This window comes from Aspergillus novofumigatus, assembly GCF_002847465.1.
Source record: "Aspergillus novofumigatus IBT 16806 chromosome Unknown P174scaffold_7, whole genome shotgun sequence".
In the NCBI taxonomy this organism is placed as follows: domain Eukaryota; kingdom Fungi; phylum Ascomycota; class Eurotiomycetes; order Eurotiales; family Aspergillaceae; genus Aspergillus; species Aspergillus novofumigatus.
The window spans coordinates 868,190-881,476 of record NW_020194280.1 but is presented as its reverse complement, the minus strand read 5'-3'; the positions used below and the strand labels follow the sequence as shown (position 1 = coordinate 881,476).

The following is a 13,287-nucleotide window of genomic DNA, read 5'->3' as shown; positions in this document are numbered from 1 at the left end:
TGGCAGCACTCGGTACGTGACACAGCTGTAATCCATCGCTACCTTATTGCGCCCATATACTGGAGAAGGATTCCCGAGCGAGGAAGAAACCACATGGATCCGGTTCGATTGAAGAGTATACAGGAGATGCTGATGCTGTGGTAGAAGATATTCCGTGGATAGATTCCATGGCCCCGTCATACGCGCAGGATCATGGCTTACAGCCTGATTCTCAGCCACCAACGGTTGCTGCTTTTTCGCCCACTACTATTTCAGGCTCATCCTTGACGTCCAGACAACGTTCCAGCATAATCGTACATCGCAAATCTCCCCTTCTTGTGGCTACACCTCCCGCCATCACTCGAGCTCTGGCCTATTCTCATCCTTTTATACTTCCTTTGAATAAACTCGCCGGCTTGCTCACGTGGACAACGGACGACCCATGGCAAAGCTTCCTTCTCGTGGCGGGATTTTGGACGGTGGTCCTGTATAGCGATGCGATTATTCTTTGGGGCGGTCCGATGTTAGTCGTAGTCGGGTTAATCCTAGGCATGTATTGGAGACGCTTTTCTCCGTTATCGACGGCGGCATTCACGGGCGAGAAACGACAGCACCAAAAGAGTGCCTCTGAGGGCTCTTCGCATCAGCATGAGACTCTGGATGAGATTGTCGAGACATTGAGAACTTTCACGACTCGGTGCAACATACTCCTGGAGCCTCTCCTTGAGCTTACGGATTTCCTATCGACCCAGAGAACGGCGACCTCTGCAACTACAAGACCCGCTCTCACTACTATGTTCATACGAATTCTTTTTGTGACTCCCATCTGGATCGCATTGACCCTTCCGCCCTTTTACATAATCACAACTCGCCGTGTTGTCATGACTATAGGCACCATCATTCTCACCTATCACTCCCGACCAGCAAGAGTATCACGAGTCATTTTATGGAGATCCTTGACTGTTCGCCGAATATGTTCCATAATTACTGGCCTTTCATTTTCCTTAAATGCCAATAAACCGCAGTCCCTCTGGGCTCAGAGCCACGGTCATGCTGCAACCATTGCAACGAGGCGGCGAGGGGATTCCTCGGGCGTTCGCTTCACTTTTGTACTCTATGAGAATCAACGCCGGTGGCTCGGAATTGGATGGACATACTCTCTGTTTCCCTCTGAGCGTGCTGCATGGACCGACGAACACCTGAACCCAGCACCGTCCAAGGATGACTTTGAGCTCCCGCATGTACAGGCTGGGAATGCCAAGTGGCGCTGGGTCGAGGGCAGCGAGTGGCGTATCGAAGGAGCTGACGATACGAACAGCAAGACAGATGGTAAAGCAGCGGACGGTGGAGGATGGATCTACTATGATAACAAGGTGAGACCGCACCTCCGTCCGTGAGAATTGACCCCTACTTAACCGTCATTGTGACATTATAGTGGAATGATGGCCGTCGTGGGCAAGATGGTTGGGATCGTTATACTCGTCGTCGGAAGTGGTGCCGCGACGCTGAACTCGTCGAGATACCACAAGCGACTGAAAACACGCCGGCTACGGCCAAGTCTAGTTTAACACAGGCGTTGGATAATCAGAGGGAGTCGGGGAACATTGACGCTTCAACAGTCGATACCGATGCCGTGAGTCTCGCCCCGTCAGCCTCCTCCAAGGCGCGGAGAAGACGTTGGTTCGGGGGTTCGAAACCTGTAAGCGACAAAGCCAGTAGCACTTCCTTTGCGCTACCAGCCTCCACCAATACATCCTCCGTGGACGCTGGAAAAATAACCTCTACCACCAGTTACAGCCCATCGGGAACCCCGTCTCGAGACCGATTGACATCGCGCACTCTCGGAAGCCATCGAACTATTCCGGCAACACAAGTCATGGCAGTATGGGCCGAGACAGCAGCGTTGCGGGGAGTGTCTCGCACAGTGACAGTGCCAGCATTCGAGATAAGGAAATTGTCCACGCTCAAGATCGTCTAGACCGCTGGGGTACTCGAGCTACAGGTGGTATTGAGCGAGCGGAGCGAGAACTGGGGCTAGGTGACGAGGTCAATATGGGATTGAGTTGATTGTTCAGTCTCTTAGCCAGGGCAATCCGCGAAAGAGACCCGGGGAGTTTCATGGAGCAGTGTCTGTGGCAGCCCATTTTTCATCCAGTTTTCGGTTTCGACTCAGCAAATAGGGTTACTTTTCCGAGTGTATAATAACATTCAGAAGCATATATTATTAATGGCATCATCCAAGTCTCGAACAAATTCTGAAGATACTTCAGATTCTTTTCAAGAACGGTTCTTGGACACCATCCGGCAAAATGAGGATGGTCACTCACAATATATATATCGCCGATAGTTACGCAAGTGTCGTAGCCTTTCGAGGGTAGTTTCGAATCGCGTACACACTTTTCACAGAAGTAAGCTCTGGCATCGTCGGCATCGGCCAGTGTATGACTCGAGTCACAGCCAACCATGCCAACCTGACCTTCATTTCTCACAACCTCAGTAATGCAGACTGCTAGCAGTTAAGCAATATGGGCTATTCATGAGCTTTGGACGTCATCAGATGGACACTGTCAGTCACGTTAGGATTAAATCCCATTTCAGGTGTTCCAAAACGTCGAGCCAATGCAGCTTTTCTCCTGTCCAGAGGATATTCAGTAGTTCCTTTGCGCGCTTAACATTCCCGATACCGAAATTACCTTCCAGTTGAGTCAACGATCGCATAATCAGTTCTCGGTCTATCGTCTCTTCGCACTCGCATCCTGTGATGAAGAGTGGAAAAGTAAGCGCGGAATACTCGCAGTGGTCGTCGAGTGGCGATGAACGAATAGTTCTGAGACAACGCTCTACTGCCCCCCGTTTTGATAATGATATGAAGGAAGTCCAAATCGAGAATGCTCTTTGCGTAAGCCCCCGCATCATCCTTTCTAGCGTGGAATGGAGATAAATGTATGCAGCGTTGCAGAAACATTCCGCTACCATGTGCAGACGGGTGAGGTTTTCTTCTGTTGTCCCCTTAGGTATAATGTACGATGGTAAATATTTTGTCCAATTACGAAGCGACTCGTCGCTATACAGTATCAGCATGCGCTCAAACGTTTTGTAAGGGGGCTAGTACTGACATTGTATGAATTTCCAAGCCTAGGGCAACTGGGTCACCGTAAAGAAGAGGCAGATCCGCAATCCTCGCACACAGCTTGATAATTCTCTCAGTGTAGCCGATGTATATGTCGAGCCTGGTAATCTCTGCATGATTTAGGTCCGACAAGGCCGCGGTGATCAGTCTAGGGTTCGTCAATTTTGCCAAATTTTGCCCGTATACAAAACTGAACTGAAAGTTAGCTCGGTCCCTGCAATTTCGTGTCAAACTGCCATCATTACTTACAGTCCTCGCAGAAAATGAGCCGTGTCTTGACTGAGGGAGTCGAATCCACCGCGAGACAGTATCAGTTTTCCTAATGCATGCAGATGCACCGTCCACTGCTTCACGCTTCCACGTACTATCTCAAACTTGCAAAGAAGAGCAACCGAGAGAAGAGCGTCCTCGGGAAACTTATCGGTGGAACGCTCAGTAAGTGCGATCCGAACGCCTCTCATTGTTTGAATGTAGTAATCCGCTGCTGCAGTTTGGGCGCACAAGCTATCACTTGTACGGTTCGCGAGATGTATGGCAGACAGCGCGCATAGAGCGTTCATTAAAAGGGGAGAGGAGTGGGCTCGAGGAATGAGCAATGATCGCAATGGATTCTCTTCATTTTCCAAGTTCGCCAACAGTTTGGACCCTCGTTCCACATAATATTGGAGGTAAAGCGTCTCGAGGGCAGTCAAATGACTAATGTACCCAAAAGACTTGGTGATCACACCAGACCTGTCATTGTGAGGAGCAGTAACAGACTTTTCGGTATCGTTTCTGTTGTCAGCGATCCTCCAGCCAACTTCCCACCAGCGGGTTTCATCGGCATCGTACTTCGACATGGATGAACATGATGTATTCAGAGAGTTTGAAGGAAACGAGGTCAATTTGGGAGATGGATGGTCTTGGGAGGATCCATCTGAGCCGACGGACGCAGAATGAGAGCGACTAATTCTGCGTCGCTTTGATAGTCCAACTTGTTGAAAGACTTGTGCGCCTGGATCGAGAGGCTTTGCCCACACCGAGCCATATCCTTCGCAGCTGAGCCCTAACCTGGCGCAATTCTGGCATCTAGTTTTAGATTAGTCACGCTGGCCACAGGTATTTGAGAAGAAGTTATTTGTTACCCAGGCTTAGCTTCATCACAGCGCTTTCGGCGCCTTTTGCAGGTCAGACAACCTGACCGAGTCCACTTCCCACCCTCCCTTCTGCATCTCTTCCTCGACGGTATTGAGCTTTCGCTTCTCAGCGAGAACTCGTTATACGTGGTAGCAAATTGACTCATTTCAACTTGTACGAAAAAGGAACAAGGCCAACAGAATACTGCGGCCTTGTACCTCTCTATACTAAACCGATAAGCGACTATCACGCTTATCAGACCGAGGTGCAGAGTAAGAGGAGTAATGAATGGTCACGCCCACATCTGAATCAACGGAACGATGGTTTACTGTATCGCCACATGAAAACATGGCAGACATGCTATTGAGCAAAAGATAGATCGCGCAGCAACAATGATTGTCAATCTGCTGTTGGAGAAGTCATGGAGAAGGGAAAGAGGAGAAGAGGCAAGTTGTGCGCTAGTCCTGATATGGCAAGAGATACGCTGTACTATCTAATCGGTATCATCAATCTTTCATGTTCCCCTCATCAACCAACATACGGATATCCTTCTACGGAGAAAGGTAGATGTCTATTTCAAACTAGACCTATGGCCTCCAAAAGTAATAGAGGTTATCTTTCTGCGGGGCTGAAAGCTCCCTTGATCATTGAGCAAATAGCTCTGGGCCCGCTTGAATCGTCGAATATGAATCCTCCATTTAGCATTGGGTGAATGAACAATGTATTTTTTTCGGCAGGCCTTGTTATCCAAACATTGCTGATGGACATCTGAAACTGTTTCTCATATGTCGATCTTGTCATGGTCAATCTGAATCCGGCTCTGGTCCTATACTTCTGTCTGTCATGTGCACTCTGATTTCTGAAGCTCTAATGCTGCACAACTACCTTAGTATCTACCATTCATCTGGATCGCTATCGGAGGCCCCACCGAAAAATGGTGGGAGCTTATCCCAAAATGGCATGTCCATCCAGAGCGTGGAGAAAGACTGGCACAAAGATCATATCCATTGATTTGCGGAGGGTAGATATAGGCAAACCGTTTCTTCACATAACTAATCCTACAACTGAGAGGAAGAAGATAACAATCGGTGGAGGTCAGCTCTGTGCACACTATAGGCACACTATATAAGCACCGTCTCGTCTCTCTTTTCTCTCCAGTCCCTTCTTACACGCTCATCCCTAATCTCGAGGGTTCTCAGTAATACATACCACCAACGTGTAGTATACAGACCCAAGTCTCCGCAATATGCTGGCATCTCAGAGCTCTCCTTCGACCACCTCGGTCAACCTCCATCCCTTCGATCCAATTACTCCGGAAGAGATCAAACTTGCCGTTCGCATTCTCGAAGGTGCCTTTCCTGGTGTGCCTCTTCGCTATAAGCGAATTGATCTGCAGGAGCCCATCAAGAAAGATGTCGTTGCATATATCGAGGCAGAGAGATTACGGAAACCTTTGCCTCAGAAACCTCCTCGTCTTTTATTTTCCTACTTTCACCGTTTGGACAGTGGTGTCTTCCACAAGGCCCTGTTAAGTGCTGACAGCAAGTCGGTAATCCATATCAAGGAGCTCCCCGCACATGTGCAAGTGAGTAGATCATTCCTACTTCTCTTTCCAGAATCCGCCTGTTTTGATAGCTGATTGCTTCACTATATAGGGACCTATTGATGTAGACGAGGTGACTGAGATTGAGGCACTCTGCATGCGGCACCCTGCGGTGCTGGCAGAAATCGAGAAACTCAAGCTGCCGCCAGGAGTGGCAGTCTGCAATGATCCGTGGATGTATGGCTCGGACAGTCCCAATGAAACGAGACGGCTCTTCCAATGCTTTATGTACATGGTTGAAGTGGACCACCCAGAGAACAACCATTACTCTTTACCATGCAAGTTCTCTCCCGTCTTCGATGCTATCACCCGGGAGCTGGTCCGCATGGACTATCTTCCTGGCGGCGCAGACACAAATGTAATGGAGACACAACCGTGGAGACCTGTTAAAACTATTCAATATGCTCATGATCTTCTGGACGAGCCACTGAGAAAAGACCTTAAACCCTACATCGTCCAGCAACCTGAGGGGGCATCCTTCTCAGTTGACGGAAACTTTGTGTACTGGCAGAAATGGCGATTCAGAGTCGGCTTCAACAACCGGGAGGGTCTGGTGCTCTACAATATCACATACGACAATCGCAACGTCTTCTACCGGCTTTCGGTCTCAGAGATGACGGTTCCCTACGGAGGTGAGCTTACCATGACACCAAGAGTAAGAGCACCTTACTGATCATCCGGATGGCATCAGATCCTCGGGCCCCTTATCACCGGAAACAGGCTTTTGATGTGGGAGATGTTGGTTTTGGTCTCAATGCTAACCAGTTGACGCTTGGGTGCGATTGTCTGGGTCACATCAAATATTTTGACGGCTATCGAACGGATTCAAAAGGTAATCCTGTCCATTTGAAAAACATCATTTGCATGCATGAGCAGGACAATGGCCTTCAACACAAACACACCAACTACCGATCGGGCGCTGCGACTGTGGTGCGAAATCGCCAGTTGGTCCTTCAGATGATTTGCACCGTGGCAAATTACGAGTACATCTTTGCATACATCTTTGACCAAGCTGCCAATGTTGAACTTGAGGTCCGAGCCACCGGTATCTTATCGACCGTTCCCTTTGACAATGAGAATGGCGAGACAGTCGCTTGGGGCACAAACGTCGGTCCTGGAGTCATGGCTCCTTTCCATCAGCATATGTTTTCTCTGCGGATTGATCCGGCCATAGATGGTTTCAAGAATACAGTCTACTATGAGGACAGCGTACCACTCCCTGAAGACGAGAAGAATCCTTACCTTGTTGGTTATACTACTGAGCAGACGGTCATCCGCAAGTCCGGCTCAGCCAACACTGACATTAACCGCCATCGCGTTTTCAAGATCCGCAACGATAATATCATCAACCCCGTGACCTATAAACCCGTTGCATACAAGCTCCAAACGGCACCCAGCCAGATGCTCCTATTGAGCAAAAACGCAATGGGTTACCGACGGGCCGAATTCGCCAGTAAACCCATCTGGGTCACCAAGTACAACGATGACGAGCTGTACGCCGCAGGCGAGTTCACCAACCAGAGTAGACGAGCGGAAGGCGTTGAGACCTGGGTACAAAGGAACGACTCGACAGAGAACGAAGATGTGGTTCTATGGCATAGTAAGTTTCTTCGAGCCCTATGGGTCTCACAGCCAGGACTGACCAGTTCGGCAGCGTTCGGTCTCACCCATAACCCCCGTGTCGAAGACTTCCCCGTCATGCCTATGGAGCGAATCAGCGTCATGCTCAAACCCGATGGTTTCTTCACGAAAAATCCGGCCCTGGATGTGCCCCCGTCAACTCAGTCATTCAACAAATCCACCCTCCATCCTGAGCCCGCTCCCGTTGCAGCATGCTGCTCCAACGGGGGTGCCAGTACTAGGGCGAAGCTTTACAAGCGCATTGAATAGTTCCGTCAATAATCGGGCTGGTTGTTTGATGCCTGGCACTCGCATTCGGGTGTTTGGGATGGTTAGATGTAGCATTCTATTGGTGTTGACATGGTTGATTAGCGTCTGGTTCAGAAATCTCATACAACTCATTTAGTTTGTCAAAGTGTTCAAAGAGCTATTTTGAGATCTTTCTACTAAGAGTAAAGGAGAGATGAGAAGCAAGGTCAAGACTATCACGCATCATGACATCTATTTTTCATTACCATGTGTCTTCTGACATTAGACATACACAGCTCTCTCGCTCATCCGAGACCGAAAGAGTTATATAGATCGGATCCATCGTACATCAGACAGTTGCCGTTGCGATCATACATTCCTGCCATACCTTCACCGAGACCACTCACCCTGACTCCTGCTTCCCGCCGGTCCTGTATCACCTTTCGGAAAGCCAGCTTCCTCCCTGGTCGCCTTCCTCCCTCCCATAACATGTGCACGTGATATGATTTCACCATATGACATCATGTTCCTCGATGCCAAAATCCACAGGGGACAATTCGTAGTTTACTCCTTGTTCACAGTGGGGACATGGGCCTTGGGGAGAACGCCGTGGCCTACGTTGTCGATGGCAGCCTGGCGGGCGCCATTGAGGCCGTACTGGGAGTCAATGCCCTCAATACGGTGGGTGGAGTTGATGTTCTTGACCATGGTGAGCTGCCAGCAGGTAGCGCTTCCCTGGCGGGAGATGATGGTCGAGTAGGCCAGGAAGTACTCCCAGATCTAAGGAACGGAAAGTCCTCCAGTCAGTCGTGCTCAACGTGTATAATGAATTCGTCAAAGGGACTTACTCTAAACCATCTCTTGCCATACTTGGCCTCGACCTTCTCGCGGTTACCCATCCAGTTGCGGTACCAGCGCCAAAGAGTAGCAGAGTAGTGGACACCGACAGTGTCAACGCCCTTGATTTCAAAACCAGCGCCCTCCAATTTATCGACGACGAATCCAAGAGGAGTGCTGGCATCAGCTCCGGGGAAGATGTACTTGTTCATAAACAGACCCCAGATGAGATCCTCATACTGCCAGGACTTACGGAGACCCGCGATCTGGAGGAAGAACACACCATCATCATCAAGCATGTCATAGACCTGAGACAGGAAGGAACCGAAGTGGCGGACACCGACGTGCTCTGCCATCTCAAGACAAGTGATCTTCTTGTAACCGCCCTCGACGCGGGGAGCATCACGGTAGTCCAAGCAGAGAATACGGCTCTGAGATTCGGGGATACCGGCGTTGCGGAGACCCTTGTTACCCCAGGCAGTTTGGTTACGACCGAGAGTGATACCGGTGACGTGTGCGCCATAGTGGACTGAAGCAAATTTGGCGAGAGTACCCCAGCCACAACCCAGGTCGAGAAGAGTGTCACCGGGCTTAACATTGATCTTCTCACAGACAACAGCTAGCTTGTTGTCCTGAAGTTCTTCCAAAGTCTCTTCCTTGTTAATATCACTAATGATGCCAGAGGTGTAGATCATCCGAGGGCCCAAGAACCAAGCGTAGAAGTCGTCACCACGGTCATAGTGGTCGCGCACCTGTTCCTCGTCTGCAGATCATTTTAGTCAGAAACCATGAACTCCATTCATCTGTGCAGAATAACCAAGGGAATGCCACTTTACCTTGAGAACGCGAGTGGACCAGCAATTCAGGAATGAAGCCGAAGAGGAAGTGCTTGTAGAGGCCCATGGTGAAGCGGAAGTTAGCCCAGTCGTGTCTGAACTCCAGAGCTTCAAGAGCGTCGCCCTTGAAATCAACCTCTCCATTGAAGTACTTTTCGTAGAAGACCTCCATGGGAATCTTGCTCTTGCCGCGGTAGGTGGCACGGTCATGCTCGCTGTGGAAGTGAAGGTAGTGCTCGACGGGGCGACCAGCATACTTGGCCTTCTCATTCTTGCGGGGAGAAATGGAAGAAGCCACGGACCAGAAGGCCATCAGGATGGGGACGGTGGTAAAGATCGCAAAGAAGATAGTAGTGTAGAAACCACCACCGACCTGGCGGGCCAAGTACCACGGAACAAACAGCAGCAGAGAGAAAAGCAGGATGTTGGAGAAACTATCGCTGCCTGCAGCGTCTGCGGGGACGGGAGCATTTTTGATGGCCGGGTACTAAAAGCGTGAAAGAGAAAGTAATTAGCCCATTGCCTTTCATGAAGACGCTCCACAGAGCTCCAAGAGAGCTTCGATGAGCAAAATTGTTGTCGGCTCAATTGAGCACCTCAACTTACCGATGTCGTCCGCACACCGCAATCGTCTGCGGGGGTAGTGCAAGAAGCAGCAGGTGTTTCAATGTACTCGAAGTCCTCAGGGGACTCGGGGTGAATTTTCGTCATGGTTTGCTCGACGATTTCGCGGAGGGATCGAGTGGGAGGAAAGGACACCAAGGCAGATCAGTGTCACAAATCACGACAGATGTTCTGTCGTGATAAGAAAGGGAAAAAAAGATAAATGGAAAGGGGAGAAAAACGAAGAGCCACGAGGGCAGGAAAGAAAGCAGAACAACAACAATTGATGTTGATGGAGAACAGGAGCAGTCGGGTTGGTTTATCGGTGATGAGGAATTGACGCGGCGCCAACAAGCCTAGCTGGTCTTTAGGTTCCTACCTTAGCAAGTTCGCAGCAGTACTAGTACTAGTGGACCTGACGAGCTTGGCTCTCGAGTCTCTGCTCGAATAGATTATTATTATTAGTAGCTCTCTACCTCCCCTAGCTGGTACGTATCAACAAATTCAAGTGGAACCACGCGCGGGATGGTTGTTTCTCCTGAATGGGCGGCGGTGAGCATACGTATACTCCGTACCAGAAGATTATTATTATAATCTCCAGCATGAAGAATCGGCAGTAGGGCAATAGATATTAGTATACTGTAGTCTAATGTAGTCCCAGGAACTGGAATTGAAAGTCAATTGCATTGTCATATGTGAGTAAGAGCTGGCAATGATCATGCTATGCTGTCTGCCCCTCCCATCGTTGCATAAATTACTCAATAATACTGGGTAGCACGGCTGTGTAACCAGTCGATTTACTCTAGCAATCCGCAATGATCCCCAGGGCCCTAGACAGAGCCACTGTGTAAAATAATACTGAGCGTGATATAGTGACAATACCAAGTCCCCTCTCCTGACATTGTTAGCAACCGTTTCAAAGCCCGATTTCATGTGCCGTAATACATGCAGTATTATCAAGACCATATCCGAGGAGCCCTCGGATGCCGAGAACCCTGGATCGTCCATCGCTCAATCCACCCAAGGTTGCAGCCAGACCCTGAAACGCGGCAATCTGCGTGAGTGCGTGTCCCAAATCTCCCAACCCCTTGGCTAATAAATATGATTATGCTTTCATAGGATTCATTTCCCAGTCCACTAAGTTCCGGACCGATAATCTAGGCCAGTTCGATACTGAATGCTTCACGAGAAGTTGACCGCTTTCCTGCTTACGACGTCCTTCATCCAGCTAAGAGATCCTGAAATAGGGACTTGTTCTGCAAATATGAATGATCGAATTGCTACCTCCTACAGTTGGAAAGCTATCCCTGAAAAGGGATCTAAATCATACAAGATACCGGCTGTGAATCGTGAAGCCTCGTAGTGTCATCAGTACGCAAAAAGCAAAGGTCAAGAAACGCCGCTTCCGTCCCGGTCGGTTTGCCCTACTGTAATCTTGCCATTCATTCATGCACGCCGACCATCCCAATCCCTGAAAAGTGAAGACGAGTAGAAAAGTAAAAGACTTCCTTAGAATGCTCCTGAACCATGACTCTAGGGTACGTTTGGCGTTGTCCAAACTCAAAGCGTGAGCTGGAAATTCTGCGCCTCTTCATCTTCCCCAAAGGTCGGGAGATTTCTTTCAGCTTCGGCCGCCAGTCGATCCTCCTCGCTATCAAAACAGCCTGCAGCCTTGCAGCGGTACCACATCTCCGAACCCAGCGGAGGCATCCCGTACAATTCGATGTATGTTTCAGGCGACAGGACCGACCTCTCCGGAGTAGTTGACGGCTTTCCATGTAATCTGGAGGACACAGTCCGGCCCTTTGAATAGCCCAGGGTCGTTTTGGAGTTGGCAGTGGCCGCAGTGTGACGCATGGAGGACAGATTGCTCGGCACTCGGGGCCTCCTAGATGTCAAGAGAGATGATGCGACTCTGGGTTTCGGCTTTGACATCGCCGCGGGCCTCGCTCGTGCACCCGAGGGCTCAACCCTGGACAGTACAGCAACTGCATCGCGAGCACGGACAGTAGAGATATTGCTGGTATACCTGGGCTTCGTCATAGTCGATACAGCACGGCGCACCTCGAGGCGTCGTTTAGGTACCTCTTCCACATGAGGCTCGCTGGGAGGGTTCAATTCCGTCTTGTCCTCGAATCCAATCTCTTCAAGCTGCTTCAAGATCATTTCGTCCACCTTTTTGTCGAACGCAATTGAGTCCTCCTGGAATTTGCGCTGTCGTTTGGTAAGACCATCCTCTCCGACTTGATTGTCTCCGTAAACACTTTCCAATCCCAAGGCCAAATTCTTGGGCTGAAACTGAGGAAACGTCGTGTCATAAGTAATGTCGTCAGGGATATCAGGGAGCTCTACAAGAATGTTAGAGAAGGTAAAACCTCTCCGACTTAAGGCCGTTACGAGACCGATGTGCATCTCACCTTTCGGTTTGGGGGGCATATATTCAATATCGGGCACTTCATCCTGGCTCTCTTCACCCTGTAACTCAATCTTGGGCTGGTCAACTAGTGGCGAGAACTTCCTAATCTTTTGGGTAGAGGTTCTCTTGTTCGTCTTCTCAGGCTTGATAGTGCCTGCCGGCGCTGCTGGTGTCTGTAAGCCTCTCGCCTTTGCATTGGTCGTTTTCATGCCAAGAGGTGCACGATTTCGAGGTTCTGTTGCCAGTGTTTCGTTAGCCTTCTCGATCCCGCTCGCTGGGGTCTCTCTCCTGCATACCCAGCGGAGTGACAAAGGCATCCTTGGCGGGTTTTGTGTTCTCCTTTTGCCTGCCAGCAGCCTTTACTGTTTTCTTTCCAAACGCCAAAGGGCCATTTTCATCGTTCAAAGGCACCTTGAAGGGCGTTTTCGGTGCGCGGGCTCCCGGGGTTCGCGGTTGCAACTGCTTCACGCCATGGTTCAAGGGTTTAGCTGCAGCGACAGTCTGGTGAGTATGCACCAGGTTTTCCTGGTCACGAAGAGCCAGCATGGCAATGTATGGTTTTCAATGATACTCATTCAAGTCGGAATGGGCGTGTATGCGTCGTGGTGATCATAAGTCGCTAGCTAAGGTAGTCTAAGGTAAGGTAGTTCTAGATGCAGGACGCATCTAGTTGTTTTTTCTTGGCGGTTGCCCGTGGAGACGGAGAGCGGCTTTCCCTGGGACAAGTCGGAAGGAACCTTTGGGTAATGGCAGGGGGTCCGAGTGCCTCAGGCCGAAAGAGTCAACATGTGCCACTAGGCCCACTAAGGCTCCCTTGCGCCTCTGGCTGTCAAGCCACAGAACATCAATAATACATCGAAAACAGGGGCTAATCTATTTTTGTCTAGGTAGGTGTTTT

General features: G+C 49.8%; 5 protein-coding genes across 5 annotated transcripts; 2 read left to right on the top strand and 3 right to left on the bottom strand.

Annotated features, from left to right (window-relative positions):
• The first annotated feature begins 75 nt into the window (after positions 1-75).
• Positions 76-2,245, top strand: P174DRAFT_274298 (PEX28-32 family peroxisomal membrane protein). The gene is made up of 3 exons (XM_024821531.1): positions 76-1,352; positions 1,415-1,678; positions 1,777-2,245. Exons 1-3 carry the CDS (start codon positions 168-170, stop codon positions 2,044-2,046), a joined length of 1,719 nt encoding a protein of 572 aa, XP_024679425.1. The 5' UTR covers positions 76-167; the 3' UTR covers positions 2,047-2,245.
• Positions 2,246-2,550: 305 nt separating this feature from the next.
• P174DRAFT_462994 (Zn(II)2Cys6 transcription factor) lies at positions 2,551-4,391 on the bottom strand (the record flags this gene model as incomplete). The annotated part of the gene is made up of 4 exons (XM_024830202.1): positions 2,551-3,043; positions 3,096-3,323; positions 3,359-4,177; positions 4,234-4,391. 4 exons carry the CDS (start codon positions 4,389-4,391, stop codon positions 2,551-2,553), a joined length of 1,698 nt encoding a protein of 565 aa, XP_024679424.1.
• An 898-nt stretch (positions 4,392-5,289) lies between these two features.
• On the top strand, positions 5,290-7,834 carry P174DRAFT_394572 (amine oxidase). The gene is made up of 4 exons (XM_024823637.1): positions 5,290-5,810; positions 5,881-6,460; positions 6,520-7,428; positions 7,483-7,834. Exons 1-4 carry the CDS (start codon positions 5,472-5,474, stop codon positions 7,716-7,718), a joined length of 2,064 nt encoding a protein of 687 aa, XP_024679423.1. The 5' UTR covers positions 5,290-5,471; the 3' UTR covers positions 7,719-7,834.
• Positions 7,835-8,261: 427 nt separating this feature from the next.
• On the bottom strand, positions 8,262-10,081 carry P174DRAFT_423688 (putative cyclopropane-fatty-acyl-phospholipid synthase; the record flags this gene model as incomplete). The annotated part of the gene is made up of 4 exons (XM_024825143.1): positions 8,262-8,477; positions 8,546-9,297; positions 9,371-9,857; positions 9,977-10,081. The coding sequence occupies 4 exons, from the start codon at positions 10,079-10,081 to the stop codon at positions 8,262-8,264; spliced, it is 1,560 nt and encodes a 519-aa protein (XP_024679422.1).
• Positions 10,082-11,244: 1,163 nt separating this feature from the next.
• On the bottom strand, positions 11,245-13,004 carry P174DRAFT_514817 (uncharacterized protein). The gene is made up of 3 exons (XM_024832110.1): positions 12,686-13,004; positions 12,391-12,624; positions 11,245-12,321 (listed from the first exon to the last, which is right to left on the bottom strand). The coding sequence occupies exons 1-3, from the start codon at positions 12,933-12,935 to the stop codon at positions 11,534-11,536; spliced, it is 1,272 nt and encodes a 423-aa protein (XP_024679421.1). The 5' UTR covers positions 12,936-13,004; the 3' UTR covers positions 11,245-11,533.
• Positions 13,005-13,287: the final 283 nt, after the last annotated feature.

Bases quoted from the DNA above. Each gene is read 5' to 3' on its own strand.
- P174DRAFT_274298 (XM_024821531.1), top strand. From the start codon at position 168: ATGGCCCCGTCATACGCGCAGGATCATGGCTTACAGCCTGATTCTCAG. The intron at 1,353-1,414 runs GTGAGACCGCAC...GTGACATTATAG, and splicing joins GGATCTACTATGATAACAAG to TGGAATGATGGCCGTCGTGG. The intron at 1,679-1,776 runs GTAAGCGACAAA...CACCAGTTACAG, and splicing joins GGTTCGGGGGTTCGAAACCT to CCCATCGGGAACCCCGTCTC.
- P174DRAFT_394572 (XM_024823637.1), top strand. From the start codon at position 5,472: ATGCTGGCATCTCAGAGCTCTCCTTCGACCACCTCGGTCAACCTCCAT. The intron at 5,811-5,880 runs GTGAGTAGATCA...TTCACTATATAG, and splicing joins AGCTCCCCGCACATGTGCAA to GGACCTATTGATGTAGACGA. The intron at 6,461-6,519 runs GTGAGCTTACCA...GGATGGCATCAG, and splicing joins GATGACGGTTCCCTACGGAG to ATCCTCGGGCCCCTTATCAC.
- P174DRAFT_514817 (XM_024832110.1), bottom strand. From the start codon at position 12,935: ATGCTGGCTCTTCGTGACCAGGAAAACCTGGTGCATACTCACCAGACT. The intron at 12,625-12,685 runs GTATGCAGGAGA...CACTGGCAACAG, and splicing joins TGCCTTTGTCACTCCGCTGG to AACCTCGAAATCGTGCACCT. The intron at 12,322-12,390 runs GTGAGATGCACA...ACATTCTTGTAG, and splicing joins TATGCCCCCCAAACCGAAAG to AGCTCCCTGATATCCCTGAC.